Here is a 21,998-nt window from a genome sequence, read left to right on the forward strand (position 1 = left end):
GCAGAGGAATGTGCACTGACTTAGCAAAATTCTCAGCAAGTCAATCTCTACCTTTTCATGTTATAAGAACTTCTGGGATTCTTGGTAGAGAAGGGGGATTGAAATGAGTAAGAAATGAAGCCGTCTGGATTGGAAATCCTTGACACAGTCTGTGACTTTACTAGCCAGGGAAGTCGGAAACAACGTGACGGGAAATTGTGAGTCATAGGTAAGGTAGGAGGCGAAGGCCATAGAGGGTCTGGAATTGGGGTCCGTGGGACAGACTCTGATTTAGAGACAGTAAGTCCTAGTGGGTGAGGAGCAAGGCAGAATATAAGCAATATAAGCAGTGGAAGTGGGTGAGGGCCTTTGGGTCAGGATTAGGGCTGTGAGCAGTGGGGAAGTAGAGACCCTGCTATTTTGTGAGGCCATATTATGTAGTGGAAAGAGGGCTAGTCGGGGACCTGGCTGGGTTTGAATCCCAAGTTCACTGCTTACTAGTCTGTGAACTTGAGCAGTTTGCTCAGTCAAAGGCTCTGTACCTTAATTAACTCATCTATAAAATGGGTATAATAATAGTGCCACATATCCTAGGGTTGTGGGAAGTATTAGTTTCTACATACAAAGCTTTTAGAACAAAGCCAGGCACATACTAAGCACTCAGACTTTAGCTGCTGTTTTTTACTAATTTTGTGGTGCTAGGTATATGCTTTAGAAAGTAATCTCTTATCTCTTGGCTTGGGGGAATTAAAAAAAAACAAAACAGCTGTGTCATCCTCCTTTCTCTACCCCCTTCAGTCCAAAACTGTAGCTGAGGTACGTAAAAAATTCCTTCTCCACTCAGCCATGCTGTCAGATTCCTAAAAGCTGTCTCCTTGGATTGCCATCCCCCGGAAGTTCTGGAGAGTAGACTAAGGACCCCCTACGTGGTAAAAACTTACAGGGGGAAGGCTAAGAAAGCATTGCTTAACGTTAACGAATTGCTCCAGAATGAATTGTGTCAATTGGGGAAGTCTTGGTGGCTCCCTGCCTCCTGCACCAGGTCAGTAGCTGCCGTGTCTGCTCAGGGCCTCGTGGAGTTCATTTAGAGGGAGGCGTGGCTGGGTGGCACCAAGTCTCCTCTGATGGCTCCAGGTTCTCTTCATTCCCCAAAATTTATTCGGTCCTATATCCTCTGTTTTCGCCAGTGAGACTTAAGCATATATATAGCCCAGAGTGGCTGTCATGCCAGACCTTTGTCACTTTCTGGATTTTGGAGTGCAGTCATACGCATTATCCCATTCGATCTTCCCTGCAGCTCTTCGAGGTCGGCAGGGCCGAATGAGACGTGACCTGGGTCCACACTTCATCAGCAGAGTGTGTAGAGTTCTGGCTCATCCCCCCCTAGCTCTTCCTGTCCAGGCTTCTGGAAATGTTGTTATTGAAAATTGTTATTCTGCAGGTGACATTGTTCAGGTTTCCTTCTGCCAGATTGTAATGAGATGTTCGAAACAAGTTAGAGTGCCCAAAACAGACGAGATGGAGTTTCTGTGTGTAGAGCTTTCTCACGTTCCCAAGCCAGTTTCCACTATGGAATCATTAAAGCACCATGGTGTCCATTGAAAGACATGTCTGAAAGAAACATTTCTCTGAGTTTTCAAATTGACCAGTGAGAGAGAGGGGGAGAGAGAGAAACTGACAGATTATGAACCCATACATGTCTGGAAACAATTTTTCCTCAGTTGTTTTTAAAATACTTGACCCAGAACGAAGACTCTCTAGGTGATGAGCTCTGTGAATTCAGTTCCATCTCATTTACTCAGGAAGCATTTATGGAGACGCACCTGTGTGCCAGATGGTGTGATGGCATTAAAACTGGTACCGTCCTGGACCCGATGCCGCTTATAATTGAAAGAGGGAAAAGGACAACAGAGTTTGTAATCTGTAATTATAACTGGGACGAGGGTTGTAAAAGAAAAATGGCACGTGGTCTTCCTTGGCTGTTTGGGTGACCTTCCTTTTTCAGGGTGGTCTGAGACTCTTCCCTGAGAGACAGGCCAAAGCCAGAGGGGTGTGCAGGAGTTGGCCTATTCTTGGAAGCTTTTAGTAGTTGGAATCAGTCCAGACACTGGGCTGTTGGGGCCTCATAGTAACAATAGCTGACACTTTTTCCCTCCTCATGCTCATAACAGCTCTGAAGGTGGGCGCAGGGAACAGGCTCAGGCAGACAGTTGTCAGGGGTAAGGTCGCGCCTTGCACCCAGGCCTGCTGGACCCCAGGCCCTGTGCTCCCCCCGTCACCCTCAGCCGCCTCCCACGTGAGGGGCCGACCGTGAGCCTGCCTCCACGCCGGCTGGCCTCCAGCTGCTCTCCCGGTGTCCCCATCAGGCTGAGCACCCCTTATAAGCCCGTGTCCTGGTGCTGTGCGAGCCTCAGTTGGCTGGGAAGGACAGGGCCCTGCAGAAGTAAAACAGATTTGTGAGGATGTCGTCATCCCACTTGTAGGAGAAATGTTGGCACGTTCCTTTAAACTGAGTCACCGTCTTTCAAGTAACTCATTCAGTTGGTAAATGGAATTCTTTTTTTTGAAAGGTTGAAGTGTTTTAAAACAGGATTACTTTGTTTAGTACCATTTATTATTTAAAGGCTTGCATAAATGTCACTTGTTAGCTCTGTAACCTTGGGCAAGTTACTTCTGTGAGTTTCAAGTAGGTCTTACAATATTTACTCTGAAGAACTGAAGAAAGATTAAGTAAGATAATATATATAAAGTACCTGGTAAGTGCGAGGTGCCCAGTAAACTGTGAGTAAGTACTATTAACCATAGAAATGTTCATACCCAGGATGGCTCACATTTAGCAATTCTTGACAGTGGTTGTGGCTCTTCTCCAGTCATCTCATGTCAAGACAGACCTGTTACTATCTGATCTGGCCCAGGCAGGTGCTCTGCTCACGGGCCCTGAAGTTCAGAGAGGACGGTGACTCCCCAAGGAAGGAATGTGAAGGCCCTAACTTTCCCGAGCACCTGGCTGTTGGGAGCCCGGCTCCTCAGGCTCCAGCGAGTAACCCGGGTTGTCCTTTTGCACCCAGCGCCCCAGCTGTCCCCACCTTTGCCATCTAAATGTCAGCCTCTCTTCTTATCTCAGTTGCACAGTCTCTCACCCACCTCCCTGGGCTCCGCTTTGCCCTCTTTGCAGACCTTCCAGGGATGTTGGTTCGCAGACCTAGAGCCTCTTCCCCTGACCTCCAGCTTCCTCCCCGGCCCCCCCCCCACACACACACCATTTACACTCACACTTTTATTTCTTAAACCTTCTCATGCAGACAGCCTTGGGGGAAAATGTGGAACACCTGCAGTTCTGTCATTTAACCATTACCACCCAAAATTGGGCTTGTGTACCATGCCAGACTCCCTTCGTATATGTTAACCTAAAAAATAAAACAGCCAGTTATTTTACCAGCAAAATGGGTTTATTTGGGAATAGCAGAGACTTGCAATTTGGGATATGCAAGCTACAGCAAAACCACAGGCAAGTCCAACAAAGAAAGGAGAGGAGCGTGGTTTTATGGAGAAGGAAGAAGAGATTGGGAGGGGCTGTCCTAAACCAAAGTCCACTGGAGAAAAGCAGGAGTTCAGGGCGAGGGTGGTTCCTCACTGGCTGAGTTGCTGGGGTCGTGGATTTCTTGTCGGAGAAGCAGCGTCCATCCTTCCCTGTTGGGTCTGTAGTCATGATTCCCTCCTGTGGCGGGGGCCTCTGCTGGGGTCTCTAAGTGATGGTTCTTCCTGGGATTGATGGCAGTGGTGTGGGTCCCCTTTCTGGCCTCCCAGCTCCACTTTAGTGATAAGGTTTCCCTTTATCAGTTTTCACTTACAACAAGAATATTTTGAAAGAAATATTTTTCTGACTGTATCAGTTAGGATTAGGTTTGACTGTAAGAAAATCCAAAATAATACTGGTTTTTAAAAGATAAAACTTTATTTCTACTTTATTTCTCCTTCATGTACGAGAAGTTCATAGATAGGCAGTCTCAGGCTAATGACATTTTCATACAGTGGTCAGGGATGTGGTCTTCTCCCCTCTTGCTTTCCTGCCATCCTTAGCACATGGATTCCACCTCATGGTCCAGAATGACTGCTCAGTCTCCATCCATCATGACTACATTCCAGCCACGAGGAGGAAGAGAGAGTAAGAGGGTGTGCCTTCTCCATTTAAGGATGCTTCCTCAAAGGCCTCACAGAACTCACATTTTATTGACCAGAATTTGGTCGCATGCCCAGCTGAAATTCTAATAAGGAAGAACAGGTAGCATGGGGCAACTAGCTGTCTCTGGCACACTGACATCTCAAATAAGCCATCTCTTTTATTCCTCGTTCAGCCTATTTTACATTTTTTGATGAAAAACTTCAAACATTTGCAAAGAAAAAAACAGTACAGTGAAGCCCCTTCAGAGAGCTTCCACAGTTGTCTGCTCACGGCCAGTGTTCTTCTGTACGTCTGCCCCCTCCCCTGCATCATGGGAAGCAAACCCCAGACGTCTGTCCTTTCATCTGTAAATGCCTTAGTGCATAGCGCTAGGACAAGGCAAGCTTTTTCTGTGAGGGGCCAGGTAGTAAATATTTGAAGCCTCTCAGGCTATTTCAGCAGGTGATTTCTGCTGCATATTGGTCTCTGTTGCATATTCTTAGTTGTTTGTTTGATTATTTTAATTTTTAAAAGATTTTATTTGAGGGGTGCCTGGGTGGCTCAGTTGGTTAAGCGACTGCCTTCGGCTCAGGTCATGATCCTGGAGTCCCAGGATCGAGTCCCGCATCGGGCTTCCTGCTCAGCAGGGAGTCTGCTTCTCCCTCTGACCCTCTTCCCTCTCGTGCTTTCTATCTCTCATTCTCTCTCTCTCTCAAATAAATAAATAAAATCTTTAAAAAAAAAAAAAAAAAAAAAGATTTTATTTGAGAGAGAGAGAGAGAATGAGTGGGGGGAGAGGCAGAGGGAGGAGGCCAGCAGCAGACTCCCTGCCTGCCGAGCACGGAGCCTGAAGGGGGAGCCGAGGGGCTTGATCCAGGATCCTGAGATCGTGACCTGAACCGGAATCAAGAGCCGGACCCTTAACCAGCGGAGCCACCCTGGTGCTCCCTTAACAAAGCATTCTTACCTTGAGGGCCTTCCAGAAAGCAAGCCCTGGCCTGGACCTGGCCTGCACGCAGTGTGTAGTTTTCTACATAATAAAGGGGTGCCTGGGTGGCTCAGGCAGTTAAGCGTCTGCCTTTGGCTTGGGTCATGATCTCAGGGTCGTGGGATAGAGTCCCAAGTCAGGCTCTCTGCTCAGTGGGGAGTCTGCTCCTTCCTCTCCCTCTCTGCTCTCCCATCTCTCTCTCTCTCTCTCTCTCTCTCTCTCTCTCTCTCCAAAAAATAAATAAAATTAAAAAAAAATTAAAGCTCATACACTTACTAGTTCATCAGTTGTGTCTAAAGATCCCTTTTCTCTGTGGTTTTTGTCCTTGCAACTTATTTGTTTTTTTAGAAGGGGTTGGTTACTGCTGCTGAAAGTCTCCCACATTCTGGATTATGCTGATGACATCTGTACTGTGTTGTTCAGTATGTTCCTCTGTCCCTTGAATTTCCTGTAAAACTAGAGGCTGCATCAGATTCGGGTTTTCGTATTTTGAATCCTCCCTAGGTGCCGCCCTGCACCTCCATCAAGAGGCATCTTTCCCTTTTTGATGTTAGTAGCCACTGATGATTATTGCCTAGATCCATTAATTGATTAGGGGTTGCAAAATGATGCCATTCTAATTCTTTGTGCCATTCTTTCATCATTACTCAGCTGGGATACCCTTAAATGGCAGACTTCCCATGTCAATTTGTGGTTATCCTGAGTTCTAATTCTTGGAGAAAAGGCAGGATCAGTGCTTAATTCCATCCCTTATTTACCAGTTATCGAAATAGTGTTTCCTAACATCCTTTAACGTGACCAGTGAAGTGAGCTTTTTCAGATATGATTTTGTGCCCCTGGCTGTGACTGGGCCGGCCATGTTCCCGTCCGCTGCGGCTGTCACTCTTCCTGGGGCCCAGGCCCCATCTTGGGCCACTGAAGACATCTTTAGGCTGTTTCCTGAGTTCCCTGTGACATGACCCTAGAGGTCTTCGATAGTTCTCTTACCTTTTGGTGTGAAAAGATATTCCAGGCCCCTCTGATACTTATTTTCCTTGGACGCGGTGCTGGGAAACAGCTTTATTGAGATCTAATTCCCACACCATAGAATTTGCTTGCTTACAATGTATAATATAGTGATTTTTTTTCTTAGTGTATTCACAGGTTGTACGGCCATCACCACGGTCAATTTTAGAACGTTCTCATCACCTCAGGTAACCTCATACCTGTGTGTCCCCCACTTGCTGTCTCCTCCGTTTCTTTCCATCCGCCGGCCACCGGCGTGCTTCCCGTCTTACAGATTCGCCGGTTTTGGACATTTTTCATCTACATGGAATCGCATCCTCTGTGGCCTCTCATGACCAACTCCTGTGCGTGTCACGGTTTCAGACCTCACCCATGTTAGAGCATGTATTCTTTTTATTGCCAAAGAATATTCCATTGTGTGGATATACCACGTACTGTTTATTTGTGGACATCTGGATGTCTGAGTGGTTTCCACCTTTTGGCAAAATAGGGGTAACGCTGCTGTGAGCACTGAGCACTTCTCCCGCACACAGCTGCACGTGGGCGTGTATCTTCCTCTCTGTCGGTTGTGCACCTAGGAGCGCAGGTGCCAGGCCCTACTGTACCTCTACGTTCAAGCTTGTGTTTTCTAAAGCAGCTGCGTCACCTGACATCCCCACCAGCAGCGTCTGCGGCTTCCAGCTGCTCTAGCTCCTCCACCTCCTCACAGCTCCCACGTGCCTCTTCAATGCCGCCACCTCCGGGGGCATGAAGTGGGGTCTCAACGGTGGTTTGGATCTGCACTTCCCTGAGGGCTAATGATGTCGAGTCTCTTCGTGTGCTTCTTGGCCATTTATATATCTCTTTGGAGAAATGTCTGTTCGAATCCTTTGCCCAGTTTTTAATTGGGTTGTCTTTTTATTACTGAGTTATAAGGCATCTTGTCCATTTCTTACCATGGAACTGGAATCAGCCATTCCTTAAAGGAGCCCTGGTTCCCTTTGCTGGGAAATGGTGTTTAGAGACCCCACTGAGGGCCAACATTCTCATCGCTACTGCTTGGTCACACAGTTTCTCTAAGACAAAACACATCTGGAGTTTTTACTAGTCCTTCCAACTCACATTCAGGCCTGCTGGGGTTTTCACTTAACCTCCTTAAACCTGTCTTTTTTTTTTTTTTTTTTTGAAGATTTTATTTATTTATTTGACAGAGAGAGAGAAAGAGAGCACAAGCAGGGGGAACAGTAGAGGGAGAGGCAGGCTCCCCGCCAAGCAGGGAGCCTGATGCAGGGCTCGATCCCAGGACCCTGGGATCATGACCTGAGCCGAAGGCAGACGCTTAACCATCTGAGCCACTCAGGTGCCCCTCATCAAACCTGTGTCTTATTTTTTTTTCCTCCCACACTGAATTTGAGGTCCCCTCTGGCTGCCTTGTCCTTAGACCATTGGAGGCATGCCAGCCAGGGCCTCGTGGCTGGACCGAAACCCCGAGAGCTGACTTCAGGAGTCACTCGCCACCTTGCCTGTGGAGCACTGCCTGTTCCTAACTGCGGGAGGAGGAGGACACTTCCTCTGCTCTCTTGCTGCCTCACGCCCCTCACACTTTGGATGTGGGTGGGAAGGTCCCTTTCTGTCACCATAAAAAAGCTGGACAGCCCTGTGATTTCATTCTGCTGCTTCAGTACAGGGAAGTCCCCCCTGGTGGCCTCATTCAGTGTACTTAGTGAAGGACTTGTCTTCGAGCATGCTCATCGGTAGAGGGGCCGTGTCATGGCCCGAACCCAGAATTCTCGCAGGGCCGGAGAGTGACGGAGGATAGACAGCGAGGAGACGGGATGAGGTGGGGGCCGGCGCGGCAGGGCCTCAGTTGTGGGATGGTGCGCACTTCGGTTACAGCGTGTGGGAACCTGGAGGACGTCGGCCATGGTGTGGTGTCCTTGTGGCGGGGGCAGCATGGCAGTGAGTCTTACGATGTGAGTGCCCGAGGGCACATCTCGTAAGGAGCCCTTTCTCGTGCCACCCGTGTCTTCCCTGCCAGACAGGAGCTCTGTCTTAGTGCCAAGGAGAAGCCGGGAGCAGATGGGACGGTTCCTCTCTTACTTGAGCACCACAGCTCATACTTTGACTTGATGAAGGTCATTTAAGATGGAAACATCCCTGTGATCATTTGCAGTGTGAATAAAATGAGCACCGAAATAAGTATGATGCACTTAGAAAGATACCTTTCCAAATACCGTTTGGCCTTTGAAACTGCTTTTCAGTGACCTGGCAGCTGTCTGGCTTATGGCTGCCGGCGTGGACACAGGTGCCGCCTTGCCCAGTCCTCTCCAAACCTGTGCCTCACGAGGACTGCAGAGGCTGACGTGCCTGTCAGCAGGAGGAGCTGGGCCCCTGCCGAGTTGCGGATGGTCAGCTTTGAATGGGATGCGGTCGTTGGCGTAAGAGCCAGGTATGTGCACCTTCTTAGGGCTCTCTTCCGTCTCGCCGTTCGGCCTGGAAGGCCGCTGGGGGCAGGAAGCTGCCTGCCCCTTTTACACGCCCTGCAGGCCAAGGCCAGCATGCCGGTGCGAGGGGGTTACTGTGATCGTGTCGTCGTCGGAATTCGGGCGCACGCCTGCACACATGTGCCTGTCATCCCGCGACTCTTGGGCCATCGCTCACTAGTTGAGTTCACACAGCTGCCTCTCCAGAAAGCTGACATTCTAATTATAATTGCTCGTGAATCAGTGAAGAATTAGTGGAATTTTTTTCGTACGTCAGCAGATGCAAGTATGCAGACTTCTCTCTGTTCTTTGGCCCTGCTTGTAGAGAAGAGGGAGCATGGATGCGCGCCTTCCAGGACACTCTGGTCTGGCCCTCTGACCCCTCTGCTTCTGTAATGCTCTTCCGTGCAGCCTGCCGACAAGCTGCCTCTCCCACCCTCCCACTGCCTGCTGTCTCTGCTCAGCACTTTGTCTCCCGTCTTTCTGTCTTAGCGTATCCGTAATCACCAGCTAGGTAGCTAGTCTTTAACTTTCCATGAGATCCCATTTAACTTCTAAATTGTGGTAACAGGAACATATGAACATTCTCCTTTCTTCTTCTAGTACTTGACCCTTAGAGATCTTACTTCTCTCTGTTTCTCCAAGAAAGGCATCAGCTGTCACAGGGTGGGGAGGGTGGCGCTGATTCCGGCTTACTGTGTATGCCTTTGGTTGTATTTTCTTTTTTAATTAGCATTTCAGAAGTAATACGTGTTCACTGTAGAACATTCACAAGAGGGGCGCCTGGGTGGCTCAGTCGTTAAGCGTCTGCCTTCGGCTCGGGTCATGATCCCAGGGTCCTGGGATCGAGCCCTGCGTCGGGCTCCCTGCTCCGCAGGAAGCCGCCTTCTCCCTCTCCCACTCCCCCTGCTTGTGTTTCCTCTCTCGCTGTGTCTCTCTCTGTCAAATAAAAATCTTTAAAAAAAAAAAAAACTCAAGAAAATAAGGGGTGTTTTATAGCCATACTTTTTTTCTAGGCATGTATTCTTGGTTCCATTTTATTTCCAGAACATACTACACACACACAAACACACACACACACACACACGCACACATGCCGTCTACCACCTGGGGCTATTTTTCTGACTCACATTGTATTATGTTGTCTTTCCATGCTATCATATATTCTCATTAGTTTTTTATTGGCAATGTAATGGTCTGTTGTTTGGTTCTGTCATAATTTGCATAATCAGTTCATGGTATTAACTGTTCAATTATGGAGTATTGAGTAGTCTAATTTTATCTATTACATATAATGCCATGATGACCATCCTTTGTAGCTTATTTTTCGCATACCTCTGTGACCTTTTCCCTGGACTAAATTATTATAAAAAGACAGATATTTAACTTGGACACATACTGACAGATCATCCAAAAAGGCTGTTCAAAGCATTACTCCCACCCACCGTGTCTGGAAGGTTCTATCTTATCACCATCAAAGCTGGAGAGTCTCTGATTACTGAACACTGGTGTGTACATTTGTGAGTTTCCTCTTTGGTATTAGTTTTGGTGTGGTCATCCTTTTTCTAGTTTTCGTGTTTCTGAAAGAATCCTTTCTCTAGGGATAACTCCGTTGATACTCTCTACGTTGTGATTCCCGTGTGTGGCATTTTGACTTTGGAGAGGCTTTGCATTCTGATTTAGGGACATGTTGCTATTGCTCATTTATGCCCATTGCTGCCTCCTCTGTAACTTTAGAAATAGTCTTGCTGGCAGCTGAAACCACCCTCCTCCCCTACACAAGTAGGTCCTATCCAGATGCCCATCAACAGATAAGAGAAGGGATAAAGAAATGGAGGTTTGTCCATGTGTTGGAATACAGCTCAGCAATGAAAAGGAGCAAACTACTCGTGCACACAAAAACATGGATTGTCATACTGAGCAAAAGAAGATGAACAGAATGGTGACAGAGAGTAGGGCTGTGGAGGCTGGGGGAAGTGAGAGGGACTGGTAACGGGGCTGGTTCCGTTTGTAGGAGATGCAAAGTTGTAAAAGCAGCTGTGCTGGTGTGGCTCAACTCTTGAGCAGACAAAAGCCGTGGGGCTGGGCGCCTGGGTGGCTCAGTCGTTAAGCGTCTGCCTTTGGCTCAGGTCATGATCCCAGGGTCCTGGGATCGAGTCCCACATCGGGCTCCCTGCTCGGCGGGAAGCCTGCTTCTCCCTCTCCCACGCTCCCTGCTTGTGTTCCCTCTCTCGCTGTCTCTCTCTATGTTAAAAAATAAATAAAAAATATTAAAAAAAAAAAAAAAGCCGTGGGGCTGTCCACAGTCAGTGGTTGGATTTTGTGGCATGGGAAGTAGCTGTCCATAACGCTATTCAGAGAACGATGAGTGCAGAAGAGTGCATACTGCAGTGGTCCCATTTATATCGAGTTCTAGGCAAAAGTCATCTAAGAAATAGAAGTGAAACAATACTGGGGTGGGCAGATGGACCAGAGAGCGATGGAAATGTTCAGTATTTTTTGAGTGGTGCGTACACGGGGATTTGTGATCATCAGAACCCATCAAACTGGGGGGAAATACATTCTAATTGGGGGGGGAAGAGTAGGTCCTAATCTTTTTTCTTTTTTTCTATATAAAAAAAATATTTTCATAAGTCATGTCTCTGCTGAGTGATATGCCGTTAACTTTCTGTCTGTTGACAAAGATGCCAGCCAGTCATATACCAGCTGCCGCCACGCCCAGCGCCCGCTCACTGAGAAACCACCTTCCCCACGCCAGAGGTTTGCTCGTTAGCATAGGCAGCGTCCTGCACATTATAGAACGCAGTGGTTTTTAGGAACTAAAGAGGAGTTCTCCCCCCCGCCCCCAAACTGGGAATCGGTTCCACGGGAATTTAATTTGTATATTGAACTTAGTCATTTTGAGACTGTGGGGTTCGTCATTTCCCCTTCTAAGAGGAAGTGCCATTATGCATTTGAAACTTCTCAATGTGCTATGAAGGTATCTTTGGAGGGTAGGGGACATTTTGAGAAGTCGTGCAGCTCATCTAAGTCAAATAATACTTGCATTTCTCGTGTGCGGAAAATGTGTAGGCACAAAAAGAGATGAGGTGGTGGGGAGAAACAAGTGACCTACCTTGCGGTGAAAACCAAGCAGCGAGGAGCTTTCTTAGCACCTCTGACTTCTCTCTTGTGTGGGGTCTAGGAGCTGGTCAGGCTAACCATCGAGAAGCAGGGGCATCCGTCTCCAACCAGCCCAGTGAAACCCAGTTCCCCAGCCTGCAAACCCGACGGGTGAGTTCTGACTAAACCCTCCAGTCATTGGAGAGAGAATGGAAGCCAAGCAGGGAGGCTGTTTAAGGCCTGCATTCCTTTCTCAGTGACCTCTGGGCGAGTACCTGTATTACTTTAAAGTGTGTATAGCTCACCCACGTTTTGAAGTGTTGCCTGATCTCAAGGTTAACAGTCAGTGTGACTCTCAGGATACCATGTGAGCGTTCACGTGACCCACACCTGTGCTTCTCCAGAGCAACTTCCTTTCATCATTAGAAAGAACTTTGAAGGGTTGGGTTTGGGGGATTTGGCTTGAAAACTTTGAGCTTTATCAAGAAAGTAAAGTGAGGGCAATGTGGACAGTTCTAAGGCCTTGCAACAAGTTCTACTGCAAGTCCTTAGACAAAATATAAAACATAAATTTGGAGCATTTAGAGAGCCTTTAGATCATGTAGTCTGAAGTTTCCTCTTATAGACAAGGAAACTGAGATGCAGTCAGGGGGACTTGGCCAGGCTCCTGCTGTGTGTTGGTGATCAATCCAGACTCGAAACCCCATCCCTGCCGTGGAGCTCCAGGCATAGTGTCCAGGGCTCCTGCTTCTCAGCCTGGTGCCCCCCATCATTCCCATGCCCTGGTGCCCTTCTGCGCCTCCCAGGACCTATGTGTGCTCTGTAACCTTCTGTAATCCCAAGTTCTTCTCATTCTCCAGCCAGTCTGAGCTCCCCCTGACAGATCGAGAGATGGAGATTCTAAACAAGACAACTGGCCTGTCCCAGTCAGCCGAGCTTCTCCCAGACTCTACAGATGAGGAGGTCGCACCCCCCAAGCCCCCCTTACCTGGCATCCGGGTGGTTGATAACAGGTAATTTTTATTTTTCTAGCACCCCCTTCTACTTAAGATATAATCTGATGAAAGGATGGTAGATGAACGAAAGTGAAGATGGTGCCATTAGGGTAAGAACTTCGAACCCAGCCCCTCGCTCTTTGGAAGGCTTTGCAATCTTGATCTTCCTTGGGAAGGGCGTCTGTGGAGGACGTGAGCCCGGCCCCAGTAACTTCCCTTGCCACACGCTCCAAGAACTCCCAGTGGAGAGCCTTTTAGGCTCAGTACAATTTATGATGGAAGGAAAAGAAAGGATTTTTCTGATTTTTGGTTTTTTGGCATTGGTAGGTTTTATTTTGGCAGCGGTGGAGTGGGACAGGAGTTGAAAGTGTGAAAAGTAGGTGTAAAGTGTCTGATAATGAAAGAATCCCACATTCTACACCCTAATACCTTTTTAAAAAGCTTTTGTTTGGGTCATTCGGTTTGATAGGATTTCTTGATCTGTTTCAGCCCTCCACCAGCATTGCCACCGAAGAAAAGACAGTCAGCTCCATCCCCGACCCGAGTGGCTGTCGTTGCCCCCATGAGTCGAGCCACCAGTGGCTCCAGTTTGCCCGTTGGAATTAATAGGCAGGTAATGTAGCCCCATCTGGCAAGGCCAGAGGAAGGCTTTGGGTTTGGGAACTTTAATCGTGAAGCTAAAAGAAACCCAGTGGTCTTCAGCCCCTGGCAATGCGAGGATCGTTCCTTCCCTGGACAGGACTACAGGACCTGGTGGAAGCTCCCGCGTGGGGGAGGGGGCGGGGGTGGAGAGGCTGGAGCTGAGGAGTGTCTCCCGAGGACATCTGAGCCTGGCCCCAGGGCCCTCGCTTTTCACAGTCCCAGCACTGGGAAAGGCTTCTTTCTCGGAAGTCACAGACTTGGCTTTTTATTGCTTACATCAAAGATGGGCCTTTCCAACCAGTTTCTGAGCTTGGCAGTCTCCTCTGAGTCAGTGCACTGATCCCTCTCCCCTGGGCTCTGCCACCGTTTCTCAGAAGTGACTGGGGCTTGTTTTTATTTTTCCACCCGAGGACTTTGACGTGGACTGTTACACACAAAGGCGACTCTCAGGAGGCAGCCACTCGTACGGCGGAGAGTCGCCCCGCCTCTCCCCCTGCAGCAGCATAGGCAAGCTCAGCAAGTCAGACGAGCAGCTGTCCTCTCTGGACAGGGACAGCGGCCAGTGCTCCCGGAACACAAGCTGTGAAACACTAGGTGAGCACCAGGCATCTTGGTCACACCTCCTGTCTCATCATTTCTTGGTGGCTGCTTTGGGGTCACACGGAGGCCAGTCACTGGTCATACGGCCCTGGCCAAGTCATTCAGAGTCTGTTTTGTCATCTGTAGAGTGAGGGGACTAATATCCACCTCTCTCAAGGAGGTCGGAAGTTTGAGTGAAATAACCATGTGCATCCACATAGGAGATGCTCAGATGGTAGCCATTGTTACGGTTAATCTGTCAGTTTGCAGTTTGACTCCCTTTGCCAACATGAAGAGCCATCTGTGCTCGGAGCTGTAGGTGAAGGAGAGAGCCCCTGACGGAGGGTGAAGGCAAGCGAGCAGCGTGTGCTGACCTCCTGGTTGGCGCGGGATGCGTGCCATGGGGGCCGGAGGGAAGTCTGAAAGGCAGCTTGGCAGGAAGTCTCAAGAGCATTAAGCTGTTCCTGTCCCGGGAGCTAGACATTCCACTTCGAGACTTTATCTTAATCAGAGATTTATAGCAGGATTTCTGTACAAGGACGTTAATCTCAGCATCATTGGGAGTCGTGGTAAAACTGGAGACTCAGTGGTAGGAAATCTGAGGAGTTGTACATCCGCTTGGTGGAATAACATCAGTCACGATACATTGATCAATGGACAAAATCCAAGACCACTGACATAGTATTTTTCTCAGTTGGGTTTTTAAAAAAAAAAAGAATCCTAAGGGAAAAAAAGACTTTTATGGAAATACATTAAAATGTAAACAGATTATAGTTAAATTATGGGATTGTGGATGATTTTTATTTTCTTGATTTTTTTTTTTTTTTTGGCCACATTTTCTACAGTGGTCACGGATTTTTCTTTTTTTAAAAATAAATTCAAAAAATACAGGAAGATACAAAGAACAGGGTAGCAAACAGCCCTTTTCCCACTTACGTTTGCGTTTTCAAGCAGGGAGAAGAATGAGGAATATAAAATACAGCATAGAGATGAGACAGGAATCACGTTTGTGTCACACACGAATGAATGGGATTAGGTAGGATCGCTGCTTTCTGCGGGGCCTTGTGGCTAACGGGTCATGTTTTTCCTGTCGTGAATGCAGATCACTATGATCCTGACTACGAATTCCTTCAGCAAGACCTCTCTAACACAGACCAGATACCTCAGCCAGTGGCCTGTCACCTCAGCCCGTTGCCGGAGTCCTTGGGAGAGTCTGGGTCTCCGTTTCTCGGCTGCCCTTTCCAGTTGCCTCCAGCACCCAGCAGCTGTCCCCAGCCAGATGGGCCGTCGGCCCCAGGACAGCAGGTGGACATGCCCCCTGCTCTCCCCGAGAAGAAGCGCAGGAGTGCAGCCTCCCAGACCACGGACAGCTTGGGCTGCAGGGTGTCCTACGGGCGGCACCCCTCCCAGTACGACAACATCTCCGAGGATGACCCGCAGAACCCAGCCTCGGGCCCGTCCGTCCCCTTCACGCCCTTTGCTGCTATTCTCCCCTTTCAGCAAGGAGGGTCCTCAGCCTCTGTCGAATTTGTGGGTGATTTCGCTGTTTCTGAATCAACGGGTGACCCGGAAAAACCGCCTCCTCTACCAGAGAAGAAAAACAAACACAGTAAGCTTTTGTCGAGCTGTTGTCAGGAAGCACGTTCTGTAATCTAACATGGGGGTGCGTTTTATCTGAGCATCTAAGCATTGGGCCGGAGTGGCACCAGTGGCCTCGTAATTTCATAAAAGGTGGGGCCCGCGGTACGTGGACACTTCGGGGAGCCTTGTTTTGTCGGTACTGGTGAGGGTTTGTAGAGCTTGATAAGCCGACCTGTCCTTGCGGCCTCTCTCAGCTCTCAGGCCAGGCCCCTGCAGAGCCCGAGTGTTTGGCCCGAACACCCAGCAACAAAGAGAAGTGAGTGTCACAGCTTCAGGACAGCATTACAGAGCGACATCTGGGTAAAGTGGGATGGACGTTTGAATTCAGTTAGAACTCACTGCATCCACAGAGGGGTTTTCTGAGGATCCCTGAGAGCGTGCAGGGTTGCTGTTTAGAGAGGTCCCTGGTACCCCTCGTCTTCTGTTTGCGGACATGAACTGTCACGGAATGACTTAGAACCTGAGCTTGCCTGGTTGGAGCTGCCGAGGATATTTCTTAGACCACATATTTTTAATACAGGATGTTATTAGGGTCCAGGGGTGGTGCTGAAATTTTAGATATTTGTAGTTGGAGTATTTCCAGACTGTCACTTTGCCATCAGATTCCTAGGTAGAGAGTCCTGCTAGAGATGGTTTTTCTGCTGGCTCCCCTCACGGCTCCCCATCTCAGGCTTTCTCTGCCGCGCCCCCTCCCCCAGTCCACTAGCGCACTTCTGCTCCATCTGTCTTTGGTGGACTGGCCATCACTATTTGGGTATGTGTGTGGTCACCTGGGCCACACAGCCCCAGGGCTCCCTGGCCTCGGTTGCAGCATCCAGCAGAGAACTTCCACCAACTAGGAATTGACTCTCCATTCCAATTTCCCAAATGAGAGCATCTGATTGGCCCCAGCTAGCCTGGGGCCCACCCTCAAAGAAGGGGAGAGTGGTTAAATGCAGCAAGGGTGGCCCCAAGGGCAACTGGGTGGGCCTTGTCCCCCAGCTTCTTGCTGGGTGTCGCCCAGGCTGCATCCTAGCCTAGGGTGGTCTCATCCCCCAGCTGGAGGGAGAGCTGGTTCTGGAGGGCTGATGAGGTCATCCCCATCTGTCGTTCACTCGTGAGAAGCAGGGCGCTACTAGAGGGGATTGCCAACAGCAGCGCCGGGGACATTTCCCTTTGTGCCTCTCCCTCTGCACCAGCAAGTGTCTAGGGAGCTGTTGGCCTTCCCTCTCCACCCACCTTACCTTGACTTGAGCAGTGTGCCGCTCTGGGCTCACACCCTTTCCTCTCTTTTCCTTTCCTTGGAATTCTCTGAACCCAGAACACAGGGTAGGGTTGCATCCGTGCAAACCACAACAGATGTGTGGTGTTGCCTGGCCATGGAGCTGGGGGCCTCACCTCTGCTTTTTAGAGCAGGGGCGGGCCATGGCCCTTATATGGAGCTGCAGAGAGGAGGAGGAAGGGAGGCATCCGCTGTCCCTTTCCAATAGCCTCAAGTCTCCAGTGGCTAAAAATATTTTCTATTTGCAGACATCTAGTTTTAGGCTTTATCTTTTCCATCAGTGTCTGTAGCACTTGTGTCTGCAAACCTTGAAAAATGACTAAGAACTTAAGGTGTGGCATGCCCTGGGCTAAAGCTTCACACGCCATCATATTTAGTCTTTACGTTCTGGCCCCAGGCAGTGATATTAGCACGGTTTATAGAAGAAGGAACCGGAGTGCGAAGGAACTGAGCCTTGCCAGGATCAGCTGGCAAGTGGGTGGCAGATCGGGGCTTTGGAGCGGGCCTGTGTTTTCCCAGCGCGCTAAGGAGGAAGGGATCTGGCCCTCCTTTGTGGACACTGTATGGGTTTCAGTAGTCCCCGCCAGGCAGCAGGGAGTCTTTTTTTTATGCCCCATGAAAGGACCCCTGAACTTGAGGCCTGGTCCTAGTCTCCAGGCCGCTCTTCACTCCTCAAGGGGACCCTTGGGGAGTTCCAGTCTTTGACCTGGTGGAAAACTTGCAAAGTGGCTTCGCGAGAAAGGAGGGAGATAATCATCATCCCTTATATTTGGATAACGCTGGACAAAGCTCAGATGTACACAGTCCTGCTATCATAGAGTGTCCTTCTCCTTTGGGTTGCGCTGATGTCTTGAGTCTCGAGGGTCGTCGGCCCGCCTTGCTGAGGGCAGCCCTCCAAGCCCCTTGTGCCCAACAAGCTTCCTAATCACTGCCCGCGGTCCTGGGTGCCTGCTGGAGCGCCGCCTGCCGAGATTCCCGGTGATGCTGGCCGCTCCCTTCTCTGAGCTCCTGTGCTGGGCTGCCTTTGAAACGGACCCGGTCTTCCTTATTTCTGGAAGGTCCTGAGCCTCACTACTGTCTCTGTGCTTGGTGAGCAGGTCTCTGCAAGGACTTCAACAGCTGGAAGGTCAGTTCTTACTGAAGCTTCCTGTTTGAGGCAAGCTAAAAGTGTGCTCAGTCTTTTTAGGGAGCACTTGGTAGGCATTTGGGATCCCCTTCAAAGGCTTGCCCCTTCCTCTATAACCTCGTGGTGGTGGTGGTGCAGCGTGGAAGAACAGCGTCGTGGGGCTCGAGGGGGTTGGTGGGCTGCACTTGCCTTCTGGCAGCAGAGCCCTCGTGGGCAAGACTGCCTTTACCTACCCGCCTTTTATGGCCAAGCCCTGCTCAGTGTTTGCTGGGGTGAAGACGTTCTTATTGATTCTTTTAAATAAAGGAGATGACTTTGAACCCCCTCCTTCGGTGGAGGGCACCAGAAAGACAGCCCTAGAGAAAGGCATTGTTTATCTACCTTGACCCCAGTTGAGGGTCTCCAGTTAAGCCCCCAACTTTGAGGCTATGTGAAAATACAGAATGAAGCCCTGCAAAATTGTCCTGGCCACTTTTGCTTGGTATCTAGCAGGTGCTCCAGGAGGACAGCACCCAACTCTGGATGGTACCTCTGTACGGACCTCTGCTGCACACGTACCTAAGTTCCTTTGCTCCCAAACCTGGGAGGGAGCTAGCTAGTAAGAAAAAGCGGCCCAGGTTTGGACTGCATTTCAGGCCAGCCTTGACCTAGACTTTGCTGTGGGGAGTGTCCAATGTGGGTTCCAGTCCCACAGAGAGACGGGGATTGGAGAAGGGCCTACTCCCACCCAGCCTCCCAGCTTCGTAAAGGTGCCAGAGGGCCGGACAGTCGGCTCCAAGCTGTCACTTGCCCCGAACCTGTGGAGTCGTCAGAAGGGCCTGGCTCTGGAGTCAGGGCTCCAGTTGCTAACCCAGTTGGGAGTAAGGCGCAGGGGCTGAGGGCTCCACGCCTGCTTCAGGAAAGGGTGCCTGTGAGGATGGATGCCTGAGGTGTTGCGCCTCCCCAGGTGGGCGAGGCCCCTGTTGGCTGCGAGGGCTCACGGCTCAGGCAGGGAGCCTGCCACTGGGCGGCCTCGAAGCTACAGGCAGGGCCACCCAGAGGGAGCAGCGTGGCGTCAGGTGGCAGGGTGGCAGGGGCCAGGCTTTCTGAAAGAGATAGAGGGAGGAGAGGGCGCACGTGTTTGAATTCAAGCGTGTCTTTCCTCACCGTCTGTCCCTCCCCCGAGGTTGTAGCCTCTCAGCTGGAAGGGGAGAGTGGAGCTTAGTGGCTGTTACTTCTTGTTTACCCGGTGGGTGCTTTACAAGACCCACCCAGGGCCATCGCCTGGCTTAGCAAGTCACTTGGTCGGGATAGATGATGTGTGTTTCATTCACTCATTCGTTCTGCAAATATCGGTGGACACCTGCTGTGTGTCAGGCACTGATGGTGCAGCAGCAGACATGGTCCCTGTCCCCTGGGAGCTTCAACTCTCCAGCGACAAGCAGTAAATCCTGTTGCATCAGCTTTGAAAATATATCCTGAATCAGATCAACCTCACCACCTCCACCCACACCACAATCTGCCACCTAAACAACCGCGGCGGCCCCAGAGTTGTTTTCTCGAGACAAACAGCTCCAGGCAGGCCCAGAGGGGAACCCTTCGTGGGGTCCCCCCGGCATGGCAGCGGGCCGGCCTCCTTGCCCCGTTCCCACAGCCTCTCATGACCTCCCAAATGATTGCCTCGCTCCTTCCAGCCTCCCCTTGCTGGCTGTGCTCTGCTCACCAGACCCCTGGCCCGGCCTTAGCCTTTGCCCAGCCCGTAGCCTCGGTGTGGAAGGCGTCATGTAGCTTATCCATATTCTGGAGAAGCCCCCACCACCAGCCCGCTTCACTCTCTCACCCCAGCATTCACACCTGGTCTGTTTTCTGTCTCCTGGGAGGGTGTGAGCCTCACGTGGCCAGAAGACTTGCTTGCTGGCCCCTGAGCTGGTGCCCAACACATAGGTGCTCAGTAAAATCACATACGTGGGACAGTGCCACAGGTGGCTCCTGCTGTGGGAAGAGCTAAGAGGACGCCGTGAAGGGACAAGGAGGGGCTGCTGGGCGGACGGCTCCTGCCGAGCCACAGGCAGGGGAGAGCCTGCTCAGCAGGACTCGGGGGAACAGCGGGTGCACACTTCCCTGAGTGCTCCAGAGAACGGAGGAAGACCACGCGCCTGGGGTCAGAGGCGTGGGAAGTGGCACCTAGTGTCCGCCGCGGCCACGGGGTGCCAGGAAACCCCCAGGGCTTTTCAGCAGAGGGGGGGTGGGCGCCCCCCATATGCTTTTTCTAAAAAGAGACTATTTTTTAGAGTGGTTAAAGACTGTTTTTTTAGAGTGGTTTTAGGTTTACGGCAACACTGAGCGGAAAGTACAGGGAGTTCCCGCAGGTCCCGGCCTCCCCCACTGTCACCTCTCCGCCAGAGTGCTATGTGTCAGTCACCCAGCCTGCACGGGCGTGTCCCTGCCGGCCAGAGCCACAGCCTTCGTAGGGCTCACCCTTGCTATGTGTCCATAGGTTTTGGCCTGTGGGCAACATGGTGGCGTCCGTGGTGTGGCGTCGGCAGGGGTCTCTGTGGGCCTGGGCCTGGCCGTGCCAGGGGAGCAGGGCGGGGCCCGCTCGGTGGCAGGGGGGGTAGCCGTGGGCCACGCAGCCCCAGCTGCCCCCCAGTAACACCGGCCCCCCCCCCACCCCGTCTGCCCCACAGTGCTAGCCTACATGCAGCTGCTGGAGGACTACTCAGAACCACAGCCGTCCATGTTCTACCAGACGCCGCAGAGCGAGCACATCTACCAGCAGAAGAACAAGCTGCTCATGGAGGTGTACGGCTTCAATGACTCGTTCAGCACCGAGGCCTCGCAGGACCTGGCGCCGCCCCCCGCCCTGCCCCCCAAGCAGCGGCAGCTGGTAAGCCGCACCCCTGCCCCGCCGCCGCGACCCTCTGTTGCCAGGGACCACGCGGCTTCCCACATGGGTGCTCCCACTTCCTCCCGACAGGCTCCCCCGCCTCCCCGCCCTGGGGGTGGCGGCGCCTTTCTCTTCCAGAGCAGCCCCACGCAGCTGGGCCTGGCTTGTACTCAGAATGTCTGCTCTCTCTGCTGACAGTCTCTTGTATTTTTCCTCTCTTCTTGGGCTCCAATATAGACCTCCCAGAAAGGAGGGACTCAATCAAGGCACAGGGCCTGGTCTGTGTACCGCCATCTGTGAACTTGATTTACATAATGGCCCAACTACACAGAGTGGCTGACACCCCACCCTGGCCAGCGATGGCCCCGTGGAAACAAGCTCTATTGAAGCACGATGGCCTTACACAGAGCCGTCTGTGTTCCCAGCATGGCACCCTACCTCCTCTGAAAAGCCTCCCGTGTGAGGAGTCCCTGTAGGTAATGAAGCCCAAGTCAGCACAGAAGACAGGCTGTCCTGCGTGGGACCAGGCGGGTGGGCAGGTCGGGTGTGTCTGCTGCGCACCTGAACCCTGTTCCTGCGGCTCCCAGTCTACCAGCCAAGTGGACCGTGGTCGGGTGGTGGAGTCCAAGCATCTCGCCGGGAAGAGTGCACCTCAGAAAGGGATTCTTGGCCTGTTCAGAGCTGCATGTGCTGTTTTGCTCATAGGCTGACCAGCTTGGTAGTGTTTTCACCGCAGAGGGGCCCAGCCATCTTCTGTCCTTCGTGAGAGGACGTGAAGGTGCTGGCCTGCCTCTTCTGGGAGGCAGCTGCCAACTGGACAGCCAAGACCCCGGGTTACTCCTCGAGTGTCTGCCCTGCCCCAGGGGCCCCTGAGCCTTCCTGCCTTCGGGAAGCTCAGGGGCTGACCAGGCAGAGCCCAGGACTAGCTGTGTCTCACGACTCAGGCCCTCAGTTCTTCACCCACCCTGCCCACCCCCAGGAACCCCTGAATATGCCCCAGTATGAATCTAAATGGCTCTGAAAATGTTTCAGAAAGGGATCTTTAGCATGGAAATAGAAATGCCTGCCCCAGGGAGCCCTGACCTAAAATGTTTGGTTCAGCGGCTGAACTGGATTTCGTTGAGATCTGAAACAGTCTCAGCCCCTCCTGCCAGTGTCCACAGGTGCCCATCGGTCATCCTTGCGCACCT

General features: G+C 51.1%; 1 protein-coding gene across 4 annotated transcripts in view; it reads left to right on the forward strand.

Annotated features, from left to right (window-relative positions):
* Window positions 1-21,998, forward strand: part of RAPGEF1 (Rap guanine nucleotide exchange factor 1) — a 113,064-nt gene that overhangs the window by 55,625 nt on the left and 35,441 nt on the right. For all 4 annotated transcript variants that reach the window (XM_073905584.1, XM_073905585.1, XM_025888279.2 and 1 more), the window contains 6 exons: window positions 11,781-11,869; window positions 12,559-12,711; window positions 13,183-13,306; window positions 13,746-13,929; window positions 15,017-15,523; window positions 20,609-20,808. In XM_073905584.1, coding sequence (XP_073761685.1) covers window positions 11,781-11,869; window positions 12,559-12,711; window positions 13,183-13,306; window positions 13,746-13,929; window positions 15,017-15,523; window positions 20,609-20,808 — 1,257 coding nt within the window. The remainder of the gene's footprint in view (window positions 1-11,780; window positions 11,870-12,558; window positions 12,712-13,182; window positions 13,307-13,745; window positions 13,930-15,016; window positions 15,524-20,608; window positions 20,809-21,998) is intronic.

The sequence above is a fragment of the Callorhinus ursinus genome, unplaced genomic scaffold (genome assembly GCF_003265705.2).
Source record: "Callorhinus ursinus isolate GAN/ISIS: 27379988/994484 unplaced genomic scaffold, GSC_fseal_2.0 scaffold24, whole genome shotgun sequence".
NCBI classification, from domain to species: Eukaryota; Metazoa; Chordata; class Mammalia; order Carnivora; family Otariidae; genus Callorhinus; species Callorhinus ursinus.